The sequence below is a fragment of the Delphinapterus leucas genome, chromosome X (genome assembly GCF_059928025.1).
Source record: "Delphinapterus leucas isolate spDelLeu-1000000601 "Yukka" chromosome X, BTC_Dleu_Yukka2, whole genome shotgun sequence".
Classification (NCBI taxonomy): domain Eukaryota; kingdom Metazoa; phylum Chordata; class Mammalia; order Artiodactyla; family Monodontidae; genus Delphinapterus; species Delphinapterus leucas.
This window is the reverse complement of record NC_143150.1, coordinates 49760350-49782290: the sequence shown is the minus strand read 5'-3', so window position 1 is coordinate 49782290 and position 21941 is coordinate 49760350. Positions and strand designations below refer to the sequence as shown.

The 21941-nt window shown below is 33.9% G+C and overlaps 1 protein-coding gene across 3 annotated transcripts in view; it reads left to right on the top strand.

Moving 5' to 3' along the window:
* DIAPH2 (diaphanous related formin 2) overlaps positions 1–21941 on the top strand; it is an 887827-nt gene that overhangs the window by 250624 nt on the left and 615262 nt on the right. For all 3 annotated transcript variants that reach the window (XM_022580795.3, XM_089904292.1, XM_089904291.1), the window contains 4 exons: positions 3998–4108; positions 9453–9571; positions 11449–11565; positions 14293–14411. In XM_022580795.3, the coding sequence (XP_022436503.1) occupies positions 3998–4108; positions 9453–9571; positions 11449–11565; positions 14293–14411 (466 nt within the window). The remainder of the gene's footprint in view (positions 1–3997; positions 4109–9452; positions 9572–11448; positions 11566–14292; positions 14412–21941) is intronic.

Here is a 21941-nt window from a genome sequence, read left to right as displayed (position 1 = left end):
ATGAAATCTGGCTAGTGGACTCTGTGATTTCTATTTAAAGGCACTTGTTTTCTTTCCAGTACAGGGAAAAATGCTATTCAGCAATGCCTGATTTGTGCATTATAGTGTGGTAGAAAGATTCTACCTAAAAGATTCTACCTAAAAGACTAAAAGTCATGAGGCCTGAGTTCAAATCCAATCTTTGTGTTTTATTATTAGCTATACAGTCTTGGGCAAATCATCTAATCTTCCTAGGTTTTCAGTTTCCTTATCTTTAAATGAGGATATCGGACCAGAGTATTTTATGTTCTTTCTAGCTTTCAAATCCCGTAATCCTTTATTTTCTATCTCTGGAGTTGGAGTTTTGTTTTTTGAAAGTAGATTGATTTTTCTTTGTAAGAGGACAATATCGTTCAATCATGCTCTTAAAGATTTATATACTTGGAAGTCGAACAATGCCAATTTTGAAAGTTCCACTATTCAGAAATGAGTTTTATACTGCTTTGGAGCTTAGGTTTTAGATATTAGGCCAGAATCCTTTTTAAAGTGTCCAGTGCAGTGCTATTGAGTCAAACTTTCTGCAGTCTCCTATATCCGTGCTGTCCAATATGGGAGCCACTAGCCACATGTGGCTGTTCAACACTTGAACTGTAACTAATGAAACTGAGCAACAGCATTTTAAATTTTATTTAATTATAATTAAGCTAAATTTAAATTGTAGTCAGTGGCTCTGTATTGAACAGCATGCTCGTGTGTGTGTGTGTGTGTGTATGTGATGTGTGTATTTGTGTGCACATCTATGCTGAATAGGGAGTTGAGGGAGTAGGGTGGCAGGAAGTAAAGGAGAGTGAGAGGCCATTGTTTTGGATGATGGGATGCTGTCCATAGGTCACTGTTCAGGATATATATAAAGTGGAATGTAACACATTCCAGAAACCATTTTCTATCTCCCTTCCTCCCTTCCCCCCTCCCTCTCTCCCTCTCTCTCTTCCTCTCTCTTCCTTTTCTTTCTTTCTTTCTTTCTTTCTTTCTTTCTTTCTTTCTTTCTTTCTTTCTTTCTTTCTTTCTTTTCTTTCTTTCTTTCTTTCTTTCTTTCTTTTTTTCTTTCTTTCTTCCTTTCACATTCCATTATGTATTATGATAACCACTTTATTTTTATTGAGGTATACTTGATAACCATAAGATAACCATTTTATATACTAGACAGCATATTAAAATAATTATATGTTTTTCTAATTAACCTATAGTTTCAAAGTTAGGTACTCCCAATATTTTAAACATGATGCACTAGTTAAATTTTATTATCTTACCCATCCTTAAAATATTTTGTTGTGTTAATCTAGGAATGGAGTCTATGAGGCATCTGGAATGTGCTGGAAATTATACTGTATTTGGAGTAAAGTGATATGTTTAGAATCATGAATTTCCTCCTTGCTGTGTCACCTTGTATAAGTTATTTATCTGCTTTGAGCCTCAGCTTCATCATCTGTGAAATAAGGATAATAGTAACACTTATCTCATGGTTTTTGTGAGGGTGAGATTAGATGGTGAATTATGTAAAGCTCCTAAGTTGGTAACAAAAACTAATACAATATATTAATGATGATAATAGTTTGGAGGTTTGTATTTAGCTATGAATTCAGAATCCACACAATGGGTATTTCATATATATAATTAAATAATAATATACTCTACCCTATAAACTAATTACATTTTAAAAATTTAACTTTGTAAATAGTGACAATTGGATTGATTTTGTTCCTATCCTCTGAAAAGGGCAGTCATTGTGTAGTAGTATAAAGGAATGGAGATAATTAAGATGAGTTTTTTTGTTCTCCACATTCATACAATGTAAATATTCCTATTAAAGAGCATTGCTTTAGCAGATTATGTTGGAAAATGACATGATAGTATGAATATTCATCTTATGCTATTTGTAAGTAATTAAATATCTTTAAGAATTTGATAAACAGTAAATAGTACATTGATAAACCAGTGCTGTTACCTGTTTAAACTACTGACTTCAAAGTGTGTGCTATTTTTTACTATAGTCAATGGATGTAACTTCTTTTTTTAGCATTTAGTTATATATCATACATTGTGCGTTAAATGAGTATTTAAAAGCATTGCAACATTTATATTATTAAATGTAAAATTATTTTGATGTTACATTCATTAATTTTTTTGGCTTTTACTATTTTTATAATTTCCTGATCCAAATACTTTTATTGTATAAAGGTACAATTCCAAGACTCATTAACTTGTTTCTTATGGAAATGTTCTCTTTGCTTGTAGGGTATTAATACAAGCCATTAAGCTAGAATTTCTTCTGGCAAAAACAATCCTAGCAGATGGCAACTTTTCTCTCTATTAATTTTGGATTGGACATGTATTTTGGCTTGTTCGGTCAGGTCAAAGTTGTAACATAACAAGAATCATTCATGCAAATACAGTCATAATATACCTATGGACTCATACACTATGCAAACTTATATTCCAGCCTACTGAAACTATATGAATACTTAAACATTTTCTTACTGTAAACAGGAAGGTTAAGTAACCCATTAAGGCATAAGCATCATAATAACTTATCTGATATGACTTTTGAGGTAATGCCAAGTCAATGGCAAATATTTAGTCAGATGTCTAAGTGATTTAGCTTGACATTTGAGCATTCATAAGAATTGGACTGAATTGTTCAATTATCATTTAGATAGCTAGTAATGTTAGAGACAACCTCAATAATCCCTTTTAATGCATGCAACTTATGATTTTTGAACCTGGATGTGAGCTAGATAGGCTAATCTCCCCCAAAACAGCTTAAATGCATAAGATAAAGATATAACAATAAAAGCAATATAGCTTTTAATATTTGTCTCTACTTGAAAAAAATCACTATCATAATAACAGGTCTGGATGTGGTCAAGTCAAAATACATTTGAAATATTTTTCTTTTGCTGATGTGTTTTTCCATACTAACTATTGATTTATTTGTGCCCCTTTCTATATATACTTAACATATTTACTAAATCTGGTATTTTACAGTGGTCCCCTTGCAGTCAGCTCTTTGAACACTAGACTCATTGCGTACTTTAAAAATAATAAATTTCAATGTGCAGCTCTTAAACTATTAGCCAATTGCCTTAGACGTGAGCAGCATTTTCCAAAAATGAGGAATAATCTTTGGAACACTTGGCAGTTAGCATTTGGTTGACACTCTCCTAGCTTGCAATTACCGGAAAATAACTCCCTCCTCTTTTATAATAGGGAACCTCAATAACAGAAGAAAACCAAAACCCATTTTCCAGCATCAGTCTAAGTAATGAATCACCTTTACTTGAAAACAAGCTCTTATATTTACTTTACCATGCAATGCACATTAGTATTTGTGTCATAGTGCCTTCTAGTTGATCTTAATTCACTTGCATTTATTTTTTTATATAGTAAATTAATTCATCTTATTCATATAGTTTACTACTCTATATTTTGTGCAAATCTATCCAATAATAGAATGGAGAGAGTGTAACTCAGTGTAATAATATCTCTAAGTTATCACTGTTCCCTGTTTAACATCAGGGTACTTTTATAGCTTTGTTTGAGTTATTTTAGAAAAGTGTTTATAACCATATAGAATTGAGGCCAAGCGCCCTCTGAGGACAGCTGGATATGAAAGATACATTTCATGATCTTTTTAAAGGGCTCTATATCCACACTGTTGGAACTTGGAGTTTCTCAGAGAAAGTTTAATATTCCTTCATATTGTTTAGCAAAGCATAGCAGTACTTGACCAACCATCATATCTTCGTTAGAATTTCTCTGGACATTAGAAACTCTATTGTTATTTTTTTTGTTTCTACTGTAAAGTCATAATCATTATACTTATATAAACATTTGCATTTCTTGATGTATTTCATAATATATGTATGTATTCCTTTAGTAAATGGAAAAAAATTCTGAATGCATTATTTCTTTAATTTAAAAAAACTTGTTTTTAACAAAGTTTACTTTCTAATTGCAGGTGGCCTGCATGCAGTTTATAAATGCCCTTGTCACATCTCCTTATGAGCTTGATTTTCGAATACATTTAAGGAATGAATTCCTTCGTTCAGGACTAAAAACAATGTTACCAGTAAGTGGAATGTGCACATTTATTATGCTTATGAACTTTAATGTTTTTCTCTCTTTAGACAAAAGTACTTTCAGCAAAGTAAATAAATGTGCCTTGCCGTTTCCTTTTGTAAAGTACTGGACATTTTGTAAGCTTTTTGATATTGCAGTAGTGTTAGTCTCTACATAAAACTGATGATTTGGAATTCAGCTAATGATATGTCCAGAAGTGATGGCTTTTTTGGTCTTCTTGAAGTCGAAAGGGAACTTTCCTTTGACTTTGAGTACTGAGAACATAAAAGACTGCTATTTTTTTGCCATTTCAATTTTTCATTAAAATTTTTTGCTTTCCTCTTTGATAACTTAGATTGATTTCCTTTATATTCAGCATAAGTATGCATAAAATTTTGATTAGTATATTCTAGACACATAACATAAGGATGGTATTCTTGTTATAAATCCGTAGCATCTTTTCTAAAGAAAAACAATTTTATTTCTTAAATTGAGTGTGGATATCTGTGCTAATTGTGATACTGTTAAAAACATTTTTGAAATAACGTTATAGACTTGTTCTAAGATAAATGAGCACACTTATTTTATAAATAGAAATACAACTACCATGACTTTATACTTTGCTTAGTATGTTAACTAAAGAAGGATTTTGTTCAAGACCATGGCATTTTTAAAGGAGACAAGTAAAATCTCACTAGTTTCTTTATTTAAACTACTTAGACCATACCTGATAAACAAGAAGTAAATGTAGGGGTGGGGAATAAAAGGACTGAGGAAAGAAAAAACAAAATAAAACAAATGTCAATGAGCATGTATATAAGGTATTCCTAGGGTATTAGAAATAGCAAAATCAGGGATATTTCCTGGTGAGGGACTAGTGTGTAGCATGCGTCTGTAACTTGTCTTCTGATAGTCTTAACTGAAAGTGGTTGAAACTCATCATCATAAAATATACAATTGGGTCTATTGAAACCCATTTTAATAAGATATATGATTGGGTCTGTGAGGTTTTAGAAATTTCTATGTCAATTCCACTTTGAATGGTTCTTTCATCCATGACTTTAAAAAGCAAGGAATTGGTTGCAGTGAATCAAAGCATCATCATAAGTGACCCGAATAGAGGTTCAATATGCAGTTAACTTAGGCACATTCACTAGTTATAGTGTATGTAACACACATTCTTTTTTTGTCACAAATCTCTCCTCATGAAAAGTCTGTGGTCTTATGTAGCTAGAGGTAATATTACAGTCCTCATTCTAGCGTGCTTTTGAATTGCCTACTCAGTGTTTCCATCCTTGTCCTCTCGGAGCTGGTCCTCTGTTTCTGGGAGAGTAATCATGTCTTTGGACACTTGTTTGCCTCAGGGGCTCCTGAAGATCCTCTACTCGTTTACTAATATGCCATGTTTTTCTGCCTTAGTTACTGCTGTCTATTCCAGCTTTCATTTCCCTGTGTCTATTTATAATTAAACATTCGCTTTCTACCGTATGCTACTGAATGGCTGGTCAAGAAAACTGTGACTCTCAATTTATTTAAGTCCTCATCTTTTCAGAAAGGGTATGCACAGTAGCTCTTGTCCTTACCTTTTGCATGTTTGCCAGGGTGTGCTCATTTCTGCTGGGTTCAGTGGTCTCATGGTATTTTTCCTTTGGTTACATTGACAGCTAAGATTTTGCATCAGTGTTTCTTAGCTACACTTTCGCATTGGCCCTATAGCTGTATATAAAGCCCCTTGCGGTACCCTGTACCTCTTAACTTATGCTTCCAGCTAGATTTTTCTTTAACTATCACATCTCTTCAGTATGCCCTGATTCTTAGATCTCAGGGATCCTTCAGCAAGAGGAAAGTGAGAAGTGTCATGTTTCTGCCTCTTAAAGTTTTGGAATAGAACCTACAAGGATTCTCAATTTCTTTTTCTTCCTGTGACAATGGAGTGAAATATGGCTAAATAGGGCTCTGGTTCTCAAGAAGTTGGGCATGTCCCCCTAAAGAGAGTCTATCAAAATCTTATTGGGGGTAGGGCAGAGATGTTTGGTTTGAAAGAAAATAATCCTCCCCAGGTATTTCTGATATACAATATGAGAATCAGAATCTAGGCAGACAGACCCTGAGATTAGAGGTCCTTCCCTTAATACCATACATTTCACTACTGTTGCTGTTGTCCTTGTAGTTTTATTATCACAATTTGGAGCAAAAGTCAGAATGGTCATGCTTTAATGTATACTAGATGTACCTAACATGTCAACTGCTGTCTAGCTATCTAATTTACTAAATATTTACATTTCAACCACTAGAATTTATAGTAATATCAAACATCTTTTACACATGCATGGGAACCTAATAATATATTCATAGATGAGTCTTTAATATCCTGGCTTTTATCCTATTTACTCTTATGTTATACATTGTTCTAACAGGAGGAGCTTCCTAATTTTCTGGAATATATCATATTCAAAGCAGCAAATTAGACGTGGCTAGGGCTAATATAAATTGTTGATACATGGATCAAAAATTATAAATATCTGGAATCATTAGGTGTTGGGGAAGAATAGTTCTTAATAGTTCTTAGTATTTCAGTAATCCATGAGACCATCATTGTAGTAGAGTGAAACTTTTGTTTCATATAATTATTAGAATCCTCAAGACAAGGACAGTTATTTTAATTACATTCTGTAGAAATTTATTTTCAAAATTTGCCCTGTCTCTATAGATAAATTATGATGTTTAAAGAGAGTTTATATTTCACTTACATGGAAAATTTACTTTTTATAAATTTGCTTTAGTAATTTGGGACAAATGAATTATTAAACACTATATAGTGATTTTTAAAATAGTATTTTCTCTGTAGTTAACTTACATTGATTTCTTGTGAAGTTTTCTCCATCTGCCTTTTAGTTAGTTAAATAAATTAAGAAAATATTAGATAAGTCAGATATGTGAAGGAACAAGATAGTAAGAAATTGTGTCTGTAGGCAGCAGGCATTCTTAACTTCTTTTAAAAGACCGACAAACCCTTTCTTACTCTTTTGAAGAATCAATTTTGATTGCTTGACTGGTAATCAGTCATGTGCTGGTAATGGACTTTGATTTCCTTTGAAGTACACCATATTATAGAGACTTAATTATATGTTTTAGAGAATCTGCTGAAAATATTCCGTATCTGTACAGCAAATCTGTTTAAAAAATAACTGAAACATATTTACAGTATTTCACGTAATTATTAGTAGTGTAATTCAGTAATTTTATGCCATTCTTCATTTAAAATACAAACTTCAGTGATGCATTTCCCTTTTTTCAATGGGGTATCTGTCACATTTGTGCTATATGAAACTTTTATTAATTCATTAAATGTTTATTTTATCAAAATTTTTGAATATACCTTTCAAGGTTTGACATTTGAATGAAAGGAAGTTTTTATATATGTGTGTGTATGTAGATATGCATATATATTTTAATGGAGCATTATTAATGAACACTATGAGATATTTCATTTATACATATCTATATTTTTATATTGTGCTGTACATGTTCACATACTATATATCTTATATAAATAATGTGTTGTCCTAATTAAAAACTGAAATAAATATTTAACCAGTTATTTTCACTGAAAATATTTTAATCATGAAGGTTGAGTCCATGTTTTGTAAAGTTCTGATGCTGATTAAATGACAGTATTTAATTAACTTGTTTTTTCTATTTTTCAAACATATTTGAATGTGTTAAAGTCTGATAGTGAACATCTAAGAAAGAATATCTTATAACATAAGAATAAGGAAAAAATCCATATTATAAAATGTATTAAAGGTTTTTTTTTTTTGAGAGAATGAAAGTGTATTCTTATCAGCTCCTTACATTACCCATGAAGTTTTTTTTTTTTTAACATCTTTATTGAAGTATAATTGCTTTACAATGGTGTGTTAGTTTCTGCTTTATAACAGAGTGAATCAGCTATACATATACATATGTTCCCACATCTCTTCCTTCTTGCGTCTCCCTCCCTCCCACCCTTCCTATCCCACGTATTAAAGGTTTTTTCTGCAATGACCAGCATATTGGGTGTGTCTGGCTCCTGCTCTTTCCTGAATTGAGTTCATAAATCACCTGATAATATAACTCACCAATGTTAGATAACTTTAATTCCAATAAATTTCTTCATTCCCTTTCAAAGTGGAAAGTTAGACCTAAAACAAATTATTACTCAAGAGGAAACTAAGTTTAAATACATGTATTTGTTATGTATTTTATATGCAATTATATAGAAACATATTAATATTTTCATATGCTCTGTAGGTAAATTATTATGTATGTGAACGTTAGAAAAAGAACACCTAGAAATTGCATAAATTTGTGTTTGGCTTCAGTAATAGCGGTTGCATCTCCATTTAAAATCGTCCTATTGAACAAAAATAGAAACAAAAAAATGGATCCGAGTTTGTTTAATCGACCTAATTTGAAGTACACCGTGCTTGCATTTCCTTTTAGAGTTCAAGCTCAGCTCTGAACATCCTAGTCTCTCTTTCGGTATCACCCTTGAGCATCCACAGTTGTGATTATCGATTTGGGTTTTGAAAGCGGCAACTTAATGGACACATATTAAAAGATATTCCAGGTGATATATATTAAGCCCAACAATCTCTAGTGTGGCATGCTTCCAAAGATTTTGTTTATACTATGATTTTGAAAATTATCAGAGGTTTGTAATGCATGTGCTTATAATGTATTACAAAAACAGGTCTCTTTGATGCCCAAGTTGGTATTTTGTGATTCGGCTAAGCAAAAATAAAAGGTGGGGGAGGAAGCTAGTTGTGCATCTTGATTAAAAAGTCCTGACGCCTTTTTGCTTTAAAATCACAAAATGTCATTTAAAGTAAATTTGTTTTTACAACTTTCCACGCCATACTTGGGACTGTTGTCCTTGAATATATCCTTGCATTTGTTCTTCATTAATACAATTGATCTATATTCGCATTTTTTGCCAGAGGCATATGTGAATATTCTAACTGCATGAGTTCTTTTGCGATCTTTGATTAGTGTGTTTAGTCAAAACGACAGCATTTAATGTGGGTTTGTAGCAATTAGTTTTTTTCCCTTGCGAAAGTGATCGTTAATTTTTTAATGTGAATCGTCAAAATTTGGAGCATGAAAAGAAATGCGGTGAATGTAATGAGGTTCTTTCATTTTAAAATAGAAAAACAGAGTACGTTTACTTTCTTTCAGGAAACCAAGTGCCTGGGTCAGTATTTGAAATTGCTTCTGTGTACGTAGATGAATAATAGTGTCAGGCCTTTATTGCCAAAGTATGGGGTTGTCAAACTGTTACTCGTCTGTTAAGTTTTCTGTTTATATATTAGGATCTGAAAGAAAAAGAGAATGACGAGCTTGATATTCAGTTGAAAGTATTTGATGAGAACAAAGAGGACGACCTAACTGAATTATCACACCGTCTCAATGACATTCGAGCAGAAATGGAATATCCTTTTGACGAACCACAGAAATCATTTTGCATGTACTGTGAAAAAGGGATTTGTGGGTGATTTTGTGAACCATTATTAGAATTCTTGTCTGCCGGCCCAATTTGTATCCATTTATTTATATTAGAACTTCACGATGATGCTGTCCTTGAGATTCATGTTGAAGAATTGTCAGACTGTCCTGATGATTTACACAGACTGTATTGAAATCCACACGATGGCTTGCTGCATTATAGGTTTACTCTGCTCAACGGTCTTGAATAGACAAGAGCCTAAGGCAGTATTCCTCATGGATAAGGATTTTTGGGGGGAAAAGTTCAGTGAGTTCATATGTGACTATAGGTAATATACTTTTTCAGTTTATTAAATGGTACTCCAGTGATTTAGAGATATCATTCAATTCAAATAGATGTCTTATTCTCAATCCAAATATTTTGGTTCCTTAGCGGGGGAAAAAAGTTTAGATGTGATAGGGTCTGACTATAACAAGGATGCTAGAGTAGAAGCATTTGAGTCAAATACAACTAGAATATAATCTTCCTATGGCAATGATTTTATACAAAATGATTTTAGATCTAAAAGATGGTTGTCATAGCATTGCTGGCCATTTGTTTCACACCCATTAAATTTCTTACTTATGGGTTCTGGGGAAATTGGGAAATACTTCAGAACGAAAATGACCTTTGAGCTGGACTTTTTCTCTATAACGTCTTCTTCCATCTTCCTCCTCACTCTACAGTGCTTTGCTTGCATCTGCCTTATTTGTATACACTTCTTTGTGCCTATGAGATGGAGGGCACAAGTGTTTCAACTTTTTCCTCCAATGTTCCTATCAAAGCGTCTTACACGAGTACTGGATAAGTGCAATGAATAACAATTTTGTTATTATGAGAGATAATTTCTAGTAATTTCTTATCCTTCATCAGTGACTCTAGCCTACAGTGGTCTCCATAATATTAAATGCTTTTTGTATCAATTAATAAATATCTTGCTTTATATAAATTTCTCTTCATCAGAAAGCTATTTTTGGATCTATTCCGTAGCCATCGAAAGGACCTTATGCGACTTTAACACAACACTCTTACATGGGGTCTAAGAAGTAATCCATCATATACTTAATTCTATTTCAGAGAAAACGTTGACATTTCAGGTTATTTTTAAGATGCTGGATTACATCTCCTCTTCTCCTTTTCTTTTACATCGATTTTTCTAGGTGCTCGCTTTTCTTATAAAAGTGAATCCATTTTTTAAATCTGTTTTCTAGTTTACTAAAAGCATTTAAACTTCTACCACTCTTTTTATATCCTAAGAAAAATATGTTTCAAGTTCCTTATCAAATACTGACATACAAATGAATGCAAACAGTAGTGATTTCATATGTAGTAAGTGTTTCATCTGTATAAAATAAAACTGGTTTTTATGAACTTTTAGCAGCCCACACAATGCTTATTTGCCTTACTATTTTATGTGGGCAGTGAAAAGACAGGAGTATTGGCTTGCATGCATAATATAGGTTCCCATCACAACCACAGGAAGGTCAAGAAAAAAACATTTTCATTAATGGCATTGCTGTTCTAATGGTACCAACTATAAGCTGGAATTTTAAAACATAATGAACAGCTGATCATTTAAACGTTTAATGGTTAAATGGTCTTGGAAATACTCTAAGTCTCTTTCACTTGTTAAAAGATTAAAGTGATCCATAGATTAAACTTCTTTATGGAAATGTTTTAAATACTGGAACATGGAGTTGAAGGTTTAGAAACAGTAATGCAAACAAAATGATATATCAGTGTTTTCAAAACTGAAGCTGCTTTTGTTATGAATGAAACTGTTACCAAGAATCCTTGATTTTTTTCCTTTACTTACTTTCCACTGATATGAATGAAGTGTACCATCTTCTGTATAATATGTTGAAGGACACTGCTGCTGAAAATTACTTATTATCCATTCTACAACATTTTTTGCTCATCAGAAATGATTATTATATCAGGTAAGAGGCTGTTATGAGAGTACAATTTGTATAATTTGAATTGGAGTTTAAAGGAAAATTAACAATATAGTGGGGTCTAGACAGTGTATGCACATATATATATATATATATATATATATATATATGCATGGAGTATAAGAGTTTGACGACTCTAGATAACATTTTTAAAAAGGTGTCAATCTATTTTTAATTGGGCCAGAAGAATATACTTATAAAAACGGGGTATGCCATTTCAGTAGCAATGAACCCAACAGATTTTACTGACCCTATGATGAATTTCTTTTGTGGCACAGAGTAAGCTCTGAAGAGTCTATGGTAAAACTTTTAAGTCCTCGTACTTTTTTTTTTTTTTATGTTCAGTCTACCCTATTCTTCTAGGTCTCTCTCTAGCTGGCTGAAGCCATGTGTAAGATCTGAGCCAACGGACTTGATTGGCTCCTCCTGAATTTCTTACCCACAAAAATGTGAGGGATAATAAGATTATGTTATTGTTTTGAGCCACTAAGTTCTGAGATGATTTTATGAAGCAATAAGTGAAAGGAAATGGGAAATATTATCCTGGCAAGCAATATACACAGGTAAACATAAAGTTCAAATAGTAAAGGAAAAAGAGAAGAGTGGACATCATAGGACATCTAGCAGTATCTGCCACACTTCCCATGAATTTATATAATGTGGTGGTATGGACAATAGAATATAGAGATAGTATCACTATATTGTGATGTGGTAAAAGTGCTTTAACTTTAGTGTGCACAGGGTGTGTGGATGTGGATAATTTTTTGAACCTGGTAGCTGAAGGAAGCCCTCCTTCAGAAGTTTAATAATAATAAAAACAGCAATGATAACATTTGCTATTTAGTAAGCATTTTAAGTCCTTTTATATTTTAATAAGACTATTGTTATTCCTCTTTTATAGTATTATCTAAAAATAGGTGTGATCTTATCTAAGAAAATAATATTACTAATATTTCAGCTTTATACACAGCAATGTAATTCTTCTAAATAAACGAATATAATAATCCATAAAGTCAGAAATTTCAGAGTGTAGTTCTGGGAATATATCTGAAAACCAGAAAATTAGAGAAGGGTTTCTGAATGACTGAAATTATCCATAAGTTGGTGACCATGATCTTATATTTAACTGTTTAAGAGACTCTTAGTTGTTCTTCATACTCTAATATGCATGAAATTCTAGCAACCTAGGTTCTCTGATTTCTCAAACCTTGCTTGATTAAAGGGCAAAGGAAGGCTACCATGGGGTCGGGTACAGTCACAACAAAAATGACAATTCTAAAGTCCATAGAGAACTATTATAGTTCCCTTTATAGTTCAGGCTAGTTGCAATAACTGATGGGCATCATGATGTTACAGAGACATAGAAAAATGTTTAAAATATGCTGGGTTTTTTTAAACAGGAAAGATAGTAATCCAACCAAAATGATTGTTGTTTCCTCAAATAAGTGCTGGCAACTAAAGGGGTACTGTGCCCATGGGTACACAGTTACCTGGGGAAATAATTTGTGTGAAACCATCCATTTCTCAGTAACTTTGAATAAACGAGAAGTTGTTCTAACATGACGTCCTTTTCATCCTGAGAACATCCATGTGAGGTAGATGTGCGACTAGCACTTTTATTCTACCTATGGATAATTAATTTGTCCTGAAAGAGAACCATTGTGTTTTCCCTGTTTACCCAGAGTCGTTGACTAGATTGATTATAATCCAATGTTGTTTACCCTAGATCTGATGATGACTTGAAAAAGACTCAGATGCGTAATACATATTACTATTTATTCTTATCCTTGAGATCAGCCCCATGACAAAAGACATATAAGAGCAATTAGAATATGTTTGCCTTTATTTGCAGACTTTTAGTAGGTTGGCTAGTTATCAGCACACTGATTTTAGGGATGTTTATGTCATAGCTTGTCCATAGTAGTATTTCTTTCTGAATTTTCTCTGTTGAATTTATTAGCTGCTGATAAATACTAAATTTTCCCTGAATTTTAATGCAAAAAGTGCCTTTTAAAAATTTTTGAAGTATGTAAGTGGTCATTTTTAAGGCCAGAATTACCTTGATAGATTACAGAATTAGGAAATGTTTCAAAACCTTTGACACTTTGAACAAATTGAAGCTATCGCCATACATATTTAGTGTGTATGCTTCTACAAAATGGATCTTTTAAAATATGTGTATAAATAGATCTTTGGAGTAGTCTGTAACATAAGTGGCTGAGTCCAGTTTTGTAAAAGCTGTTATAGCTATCTTGAGTAAAAGTGTGGCAGTAAATTCAATACATTGTTTGCCATGTAATGCCAAGGTACTCATTCCTTATTGAAATTGAGAACTTGGAGAGGCTTAGAACCATTTCTGTATCCATAGATGTAGAACTAAAGAGTCATTTGTTTTTATTAACTTTAGGAACAATAGCTTAAGTAAGTAGATAAGGTTGATAAGTATCTTTGAACACAAGCATGAATCCCTGCAAACTAGAGTATTAAGTCACTAAGTGTTCACAGCTGATTATATTACAATGGGTTTTGCACTATAACGTCCAGCCCATCTTTAAGCTTAGGCATATTCCTCTAGAGTGAGTGTAATGGCTAGAAAAGAGTTTTTTAGCCTGCTAGAAAATAACCTAGTTTTCTTTATCATGTAGAATCACTTCTTAAGAAAATTGATTTGTATATGTAGAAAAGGTATTCAAGATTACTTTTCTTTTGCAGGCCACAGTATTACAAAATAGTTGAGGAGTGTGTTTCACAGATAGTGCTGCACTGCAGTGGTATGGACCCAGATTTCAAGTACAGACAAAGATTAGACATTGATTTCACTCATCTGATAGGTATGTGATATAATCCTCAATGTCATTTGATTTTGTTTTCCTCTCTTCTGTCTAATAGACACTTTTTAAGTGTAACTCTCTCACTAAACTTCCTCTATTAATATCTGGTAAGTCATTGTATCTGTGGGTACTCATTTGCTATAATTATTAATTATGATGATCACGAGAGTTCTGCCTCTGTGATTGGAGATACTAATCTATTTGTTAAGTTTCAACACTCTTGAATTCAGTTTAAAGTCAATGCTGAACCAAAAACATTATATTAGGGGTGACTACCTTGCTTTTTAGAAACATGACTCTGAAATGCATTGATTCAATTTATGCTGGTACATTTGTGGTTTTGTAGAAATCACGTGAACAGCAGGGTCTAATTAGTAATGCTATGTTATTAGTGTTCAGGTCTGAGAAAGGAAATACAGGTTGGTTTCAGTAACTTAAGACCTCTTAATTCTATTAAAGTAGATCATTTTATATTTTCATAGAGCTTAGAGCTGGGAAAGAATTTGAGATGATCATGTTCATCTACTTGGATTGTTGTGGAAATGACCTTATATTATCTGAGACTGGTAGCTAGCTACACTTTCTGGAACAGTCTCTGAAGGATGATGTGAAACCTCTCTTGTGAAATATACTACGCCATATGACCTTAGAGTTAAGCAGTTTTATTTATACCTAATCGAAATCACTATTGCTACGATTCAAGCATGAACTCATTTGTCTTTGTCTTTAAAGGTAGGAAACAACAGCTGTTGAATGCCAGTTATATGTTATTCTTCACTCCATAGCCCAGGGAAGGCTCACAGTAATATTCAAAGATGAATTCCTTGTTATTTATCATGTATTATTCTCATCTGATTGTGAAACTAATGCTCACTTATCATAGGCAATCTGGAGACTTATGTAAGTGACAAAATAAACCACCAATTACACTTTTCAAGCTCAGTACATTTCACCATTACTCACTGTTCAGCTCAGTACGTCTTGTTATCTCCATCTTCATCACTCTCTCTCTTGCTCTCACTCTATCTCCCTCCCTCCTGTATTCCTCTTCTATATATCTATATGCTGATTTTTCATGGAGCATTATATTATTAGAATTTTTCAATATTAACCTTCAAAATGTGACTTTGAATGTCTATATAATATTCCATTTTATACAATGTCATAATCATCTTGACCAGTCCTTTCTTATTGTACATACAGATTGTTTTCAGGTTTTTATAATTATAAATGAATTTACTGTGAACATCCTTTATGTAAATATTTGGCTTCTTCTCAATATTTCCTTAGGATTGATTCCCCTGAGGGTGTGAACTTTGGGAGGCCAAATGCTTTTCAGAAAGCTTCTGCCAATGTACCCTGCCCCTGCAATTAATGTGAATGTTGGCCTCACTGCATATTTTTCCCTGAGCTTAATAAAGTCAGTAGCTTATTTCATATTTGTTGAGAGAGTTATAAGGGACTGTTTCCAAACACTTGTATTGGCTTATAATCTATTGTGGACCATAGTTGGTGCATATATGCTACTGTTGATTTTGGCTAGCTCATTCAGTGTTCAGTGGATATTTGTTTTGGGTACTGTGTGCCAGGTACTTAGGATTGTGTACTGTTAATCAAGAGCACTGGGGTGGGAAGACATGAAGGGATCAGGTGAGAGGGGGTAGTCAGTATCAAAAACCCATTATGACCTCATCCACGTATCATTTCTGTGATTGTGAACAAATCATTTAACTTGTCTAGGCTTCAGTTTCCTCAACTCTAAATTCAGATAAGTCAAATATATGTGTGGTCCTTAATATTTTATGCTCAGATGTCTTGAGTAGCTGATGAAGGCTATGAACCTTTCATTAGAACACACACACACACACACACACACAGATATTAGCTGGTGCTTGAAGAACTTCTAGGAAATCAGTGGATCTCTTAAAATAAAGATCATCTGGACTTGAGGAGCATAGAGTCTCTTTTGATTTCACAGGTCTGTGAGTCTAGTACTTTTTTAATATAAATCAGATCATATCCTGACCTAAATTTCTTCAATGCCTTCCCATTGAAATTTTTATTTTTTTAACATTTTTATTGGAGTGTAATTACTTTACAATGGTGTGTTAGTTTCAGCTGTATAACAAAGTGAATCAGCTATACATATACATATATCCCCATATCCTCTCCCTCTTGCGTCTCCCTCCCACACTCCCTATCCCACCCCTCTAGGTGGTCACAAAGCACCAAGCTGATCTCCCTGTACGATGCGGCTGATTCCCACTATCTGTTTTACATTTGGTAGTGTGTATATGTCAACGCTACTCTCTCACTTCGTCCCAGCTTAACCTCTCTCACTTCGTCCCCCTCCCCATGTGCTCAACTGATTCTCTACCTCTGGGTCTTGATTCCTATCCTGCCCCTAGGTTCGTCAGAACCTTTTTTTTTTTTTTTTTTTAGATTCCATATATATGTGTTAGCATATGGTATTTATTTTTCTCTTTCTGACTTACTTCACTCTGTATGACAAACTCTAGCTAGGTCCATCCACCTCACTACAAATAACTCAATTTCGTTTCTTTTTATGGCTGAGTAATATTCCATTGTATATATGTTTCACATCTTCTTTATCCATTCATCTGTTGATCGACACTTAGGTTGCTTCCATGATCTGGCTATTGTAAATAGTGCTGCAATGAACATTGTGGTACATGACTCTTTTTGAATTATGGTTTTCTCAGGGCATATGCCCAGTAATGGGATTACTGGGTCATATGGTAGTTTTATTTTTTGTTTTTTAAGGAACCTCCATACTCTTCTCCATACTGGCTGTATCAATTTACATTTCCACCAACAGTGCAAGATGGTTCCCTTTTCTCTACAGCCTCTCCAGCATTTATTTTTTGTAGATTTTTTGAGGATGGCCATTCTGACTGGTGTGAGGTGATATCTCATAGTAGTTTTGATTTGCATTTCCCTAATGATTAGTGATGTTGAGCATCCTTTCATGTGTTTGTTGGAAATCTGTATATCTTCTTTAGAGAAATGTCTGTTTGGGTCTTCTGCCCATTTTTGGATTGGGTTGTTTGTTTTTTTGATATTGAGCTGCATGAGCTGCTTGTATATTTTGGAGATTAATCCTTTGTCAGTTGCTTCATTTGCAAATATTTTCTCCCATTCTGGGGGTTGTCTTGTGGTCTTGTTTATGGTTTCCTTTGCTGTGCAAAAGCTTTTAAGTTTCATTAGGTCCCATTTGTTTTTATTTCCATTCCTCTAGGAGGTGGGTCAAAAAGGGTCTTACTATGATTTATGTCATAGAGTGTTCAGCCTATGTTTTCCTCTAAGAGTTGTATAGTGTCTGGCCTTACATTTAAGTCTTTAGTCCATTTTGAGTTTATTTTTGTGTATGGTGTTAGGGAGTGTTCTAGTATCATTCTTTTACATGTAGCTGTCCAGTTTTCCCAGCACCACTTATTGAAGAGGCTGTCTTTTCTCCATTGTACGTTCTTGCCTCTTATAATGATAAGGTGATCATATATGTGTGGGTTTATCTCTGGGCTTTCTATCCTGTTCCATTGAGCTATATTTCTCTTTTTGTGCCAATATCATACTGCCTTGATTACTGTAGCTTTGTAGTATAGTCTGAAGTCAGGGAGCCTAATTTCTCCAGCTCCATTTTTCTTTCTCAAGATTCCTTAGGCTATTCAGGGTCTTTTGTGTTTCCATACAAATTGTGAAATTTTTTGTACTAGTTCTGTGAAAAATGCCTTTGGTAGTTTGATACGGATTGCATTGAATCACTGGATTGCTTTGGGTAGTATAGTCATTTTCACAATGTTGATTCTTCCAATCCAAGATCATGGTGTATCTCTCCATCTGTTTATATTCTCTTTAATTTCTTTCATCAGTGTCTTATAGTTTTCTGCCTACAGGTCTTTTGTCTCCTTAGGTAGGTTTATTCCTAGGTATGATATTCTTTTGGTTGCAGTGGTAAATGGGAGTGTTTCCTTAATTTCTCTTTCAGATTTTTCATCATTACTGTATAGGAATGCAAGAGATTTCTGTGCATTAATTTTGTATCCTGCTACTTTACCAAATTCATGGATTACCTCTAGTAGTTTTCTGGTAGCATCTTTAGGATTCTCTATGTATAGTATCATGTCACTTGCAAACAGTGACAGTTTTACTTCTTCTTTTCCAATTTGTATTCCTTTTACTTCTTTGTCTTCTTTGATTGCTGTGGCTAAAAGCTCCAAAACTATGTTGAATAATAGTGGTGAGTGTGGGCAACTTTGTCTGCTTCCTGATCTTAGAGGGAATGGTTTCAGTTTTTCACCATTGAGAATGATGTTAGCTGTGAGTATGTCATATATGGCCTTTATTGTGTCGAAGTAGGTTCCCTCTATGCCTACTTTCAGGAGAGTTTTTATCATAAATGGGTGTCGAATTTTCTCAAAAGCTTTTTCTTCATCTGTTGAGATTATCATATCCTTTTTATCCAGTTTGTTAATATGGTGTATCACGTTGAATGATTTGTGTATATTGAAGAATCCTTGCATTCCTGGGATAAACCCCACCTGATCATGGTGTATGATCCTTTTAATGTGCTGTTGGATTCTGTTTGCTAGTATTTTGTTGAGGATTTTTGCATCTATGTTCATCAGTGATATTGGCCTGTAGTTTTCTTTCTTTGTGACGTCTTTGTCTGGTTTTGGTATCAGAGTGATGGTGACCTCGTAGAATGAGTTTGGGAATGTTCCTCCCTCTGCTATATTTTGGAAGAGTTTGAGAAGGATAGGTGTTAGCTCTTCTCTAAATGTTTGATAGAATTTGCCTGTGAAGCCATCTGGGCCTGGGCTTTTATTTTTGGAAGATTTTTAATCAGAGTTTCAATTTCAGTGCTTGTGATTGGTCCGTTTGTAATTTCTATTTCTTCCTGGTTAAGTATTGGAAGGTTGTGCTCTTTTAAGAATTTGTCCATTTCTTCCAGGTTGTGCATTTTATTCGCATATCATTGCTTGTAGTAATCTCTCATGATCCTTTGTATTTCTGCAGTGTCAGTTGTTACTTCTCCCTTTTCATTTCTAGTTCTGCTGATTTGAGTCTTCTCTCTTTTTTTCTTGATGAGTCTGGCTAATGGATTTTCAATTTTGTTTATCTTCCCAAAGAGCCAGCTTTTAGTTTTATTGATCTTTGCTATTGTTTCCTTCATTTCTTTTTCATTTATTTCTAATCTGATCTTTATGATTTCTTTCCTTCTGCTAACTTTAGAGTTTTTGTTCTTCCTTCTCTAATTGCTTTAGGTGTGAGGTTACATTGTTTATTTGAGATTTTCCTTGTTTCCTGAGTTAGGCTTGTATTGGGATATACTTCCCTCTTAGAACAGCTTTTGCTGCATCCCATAGGTTTGGGGTCATCATGTTTTAATTGTCATTTGTTTCTAGGTAGTTTTGATTTCCTCTTTGATTTCTTCAGTGATCTCTTGGTTATTTAGTAGTGTATTGTTTATCTTCCATGTGTTTGTATTTTTTACAGTTTTTTTCCTGTAATTGATATTTAGTCTCATAATGTTGTGGTTGGAAAAGATAACTGATATGATTTCAATTTTCTTAAATTTACCAACGCTTGATCTGTGACCCAAGGTATGATGTATCTTGGGGAATGTTCCATGAGCACTTGAGAAGAAAGTGTATTCTGTTGTTTTTGGATGGAATGTCCTATAAATATTAATTAAGTCCATCTTGTTTAATGTGTCATTTAAAGCTTGTGTTTCCTTATTTATTTTCATTTTGGATGATCTGTCCATAGGTGAAAGTGGAGTGTTAAAGTTCCCTACTATGATTGTGTTACTGTTGATTTCTCCTTTTATGGCTGTTAGCATTTGCCTTATGTATTGAGGTGCTGTTATGTTGGGTGCATAAATATTTACAACTGTTATGTCATCTTCTTGGATTGATCCTTTGACCACTTATGTAGTGTTTTGCTTTTCTTTTGTAATAGTCTTTATTTTAAAGTCTATTTTGTCTGATATGAGAATTGCTACTCCAGCTTTGTTTTGATTTCCATTTGCATGGAATATGTTTTTCGATCCTGTCACTTTCAGTCTGTATCTGTCCCTAGGTCTGAAGTGGGTCTCTTGTAGACAGCATACATATGGGTCTTGTTTTTGTATCCATTCAGACAGTCTGTGTCTTTTGGTGGGAGCATTTAATCCATTTACATTTAAGGTAATTATCAATATGTATGTTCCTATTACCATTTTCTTAATTGCTTTGCATTTGTTATTGTAGGTCTTTTTGTTCTCTTGTGTTTCCTGCCTAGAGAAGTTCCTTTCGCATTTGTTGTAAAGTTAGTTTGGTGGTGCTGAATTCACTTAACTTTTGCTTGTCTGTAATGGTTTTACTTGGTCTGTCAAATCTGAATGAGATCCTTGCTGGGTAGAGTAATCTTTCTTGTAGGTTTTTCCCTTTCATCACTTTAAATATGTCCTGCCACTCCCTTCTGGCTTGCAGAGTTTCTGATGAAAGGTCAGCTCTTAACCTTATGGGGATTCCCTTGTATGTTATTTGTTGTTTTTCCCTTGCTGCTTTTAATATTTTTTTCTTTGTGTTTAATTTTTGATAGTTTGATTAATATGTATCTTGGCATGGTTCTTCTTAAATTTATCCTGTATGGGACTCTCTGTGCTTCCTGGACTTGATTGACTATTTCCTTTCCCATATTAGGGAAGTTTTCAACTATAAGCTCTTCAAATATTTCTCAGTCCCTTTGTTTTTCTCTTCTTCTTCTGGGACCCCTGTAATTTGAATGTTGGTGCATTTAATGTTGTCCCAGAGGTCTCTGAGACTGTCCTCAATTCTTGTCATTCTTTTTTCTTTACTCTGCTGTGCAGTAGTTATTTCCACTGTTTTATCATCCAGGTCATTTATCTGTTCTTCTGACTCAGGTATTCTGCTATTGATTACTTCTAGAGAATTTTTAATTTTATTTATTGTGTTGTTCATCATTGTTTCTTTGTTCTTTATTTCTTCTAGGTCCTTGTTAAACATTTCTTGTATTTTCTCCATTCTATTTCCAGTATTTTGGATCATCTTTACTATATTTGCTATGAATTCTTTTTCAGGTAGACTGCCTATTTCCTCTTCATTTGTTTGGCCTTTTGGGTTTTTACCTTGTCCTTAATCTGCTTCGTATTTCTTTGTCTTCTCATTTTGGTTAACTTACTGTGTTTGGGGTCTCCTTTTCACAGGCTGCAGGTTTGTAGTTCCTGTTGTTCTTGGTGCCTGACCCCAGTGAGTGAGGTTGGTTCAGTAGTTTGTGTAGGTTTTCTGGTGCAGGGGACTGTTGCCTGTGTTTTGGTGGGTGGGGCTGGATTTTGTCTTTCTGGGGGCAGGGCCGCATCTCGTGGTGTGTTTTGGGGTGTCTGTGAATTTATTATGATTTTAGGGAGTCTCTCTGCTAATGGCTGGAGTTGTGTTCCTGTCTTGTTATTTGGCATGGGGCTCCAGCACTGGAGCTTGCTGGCCGTTGGGTGGAGCTGGGTCTTAG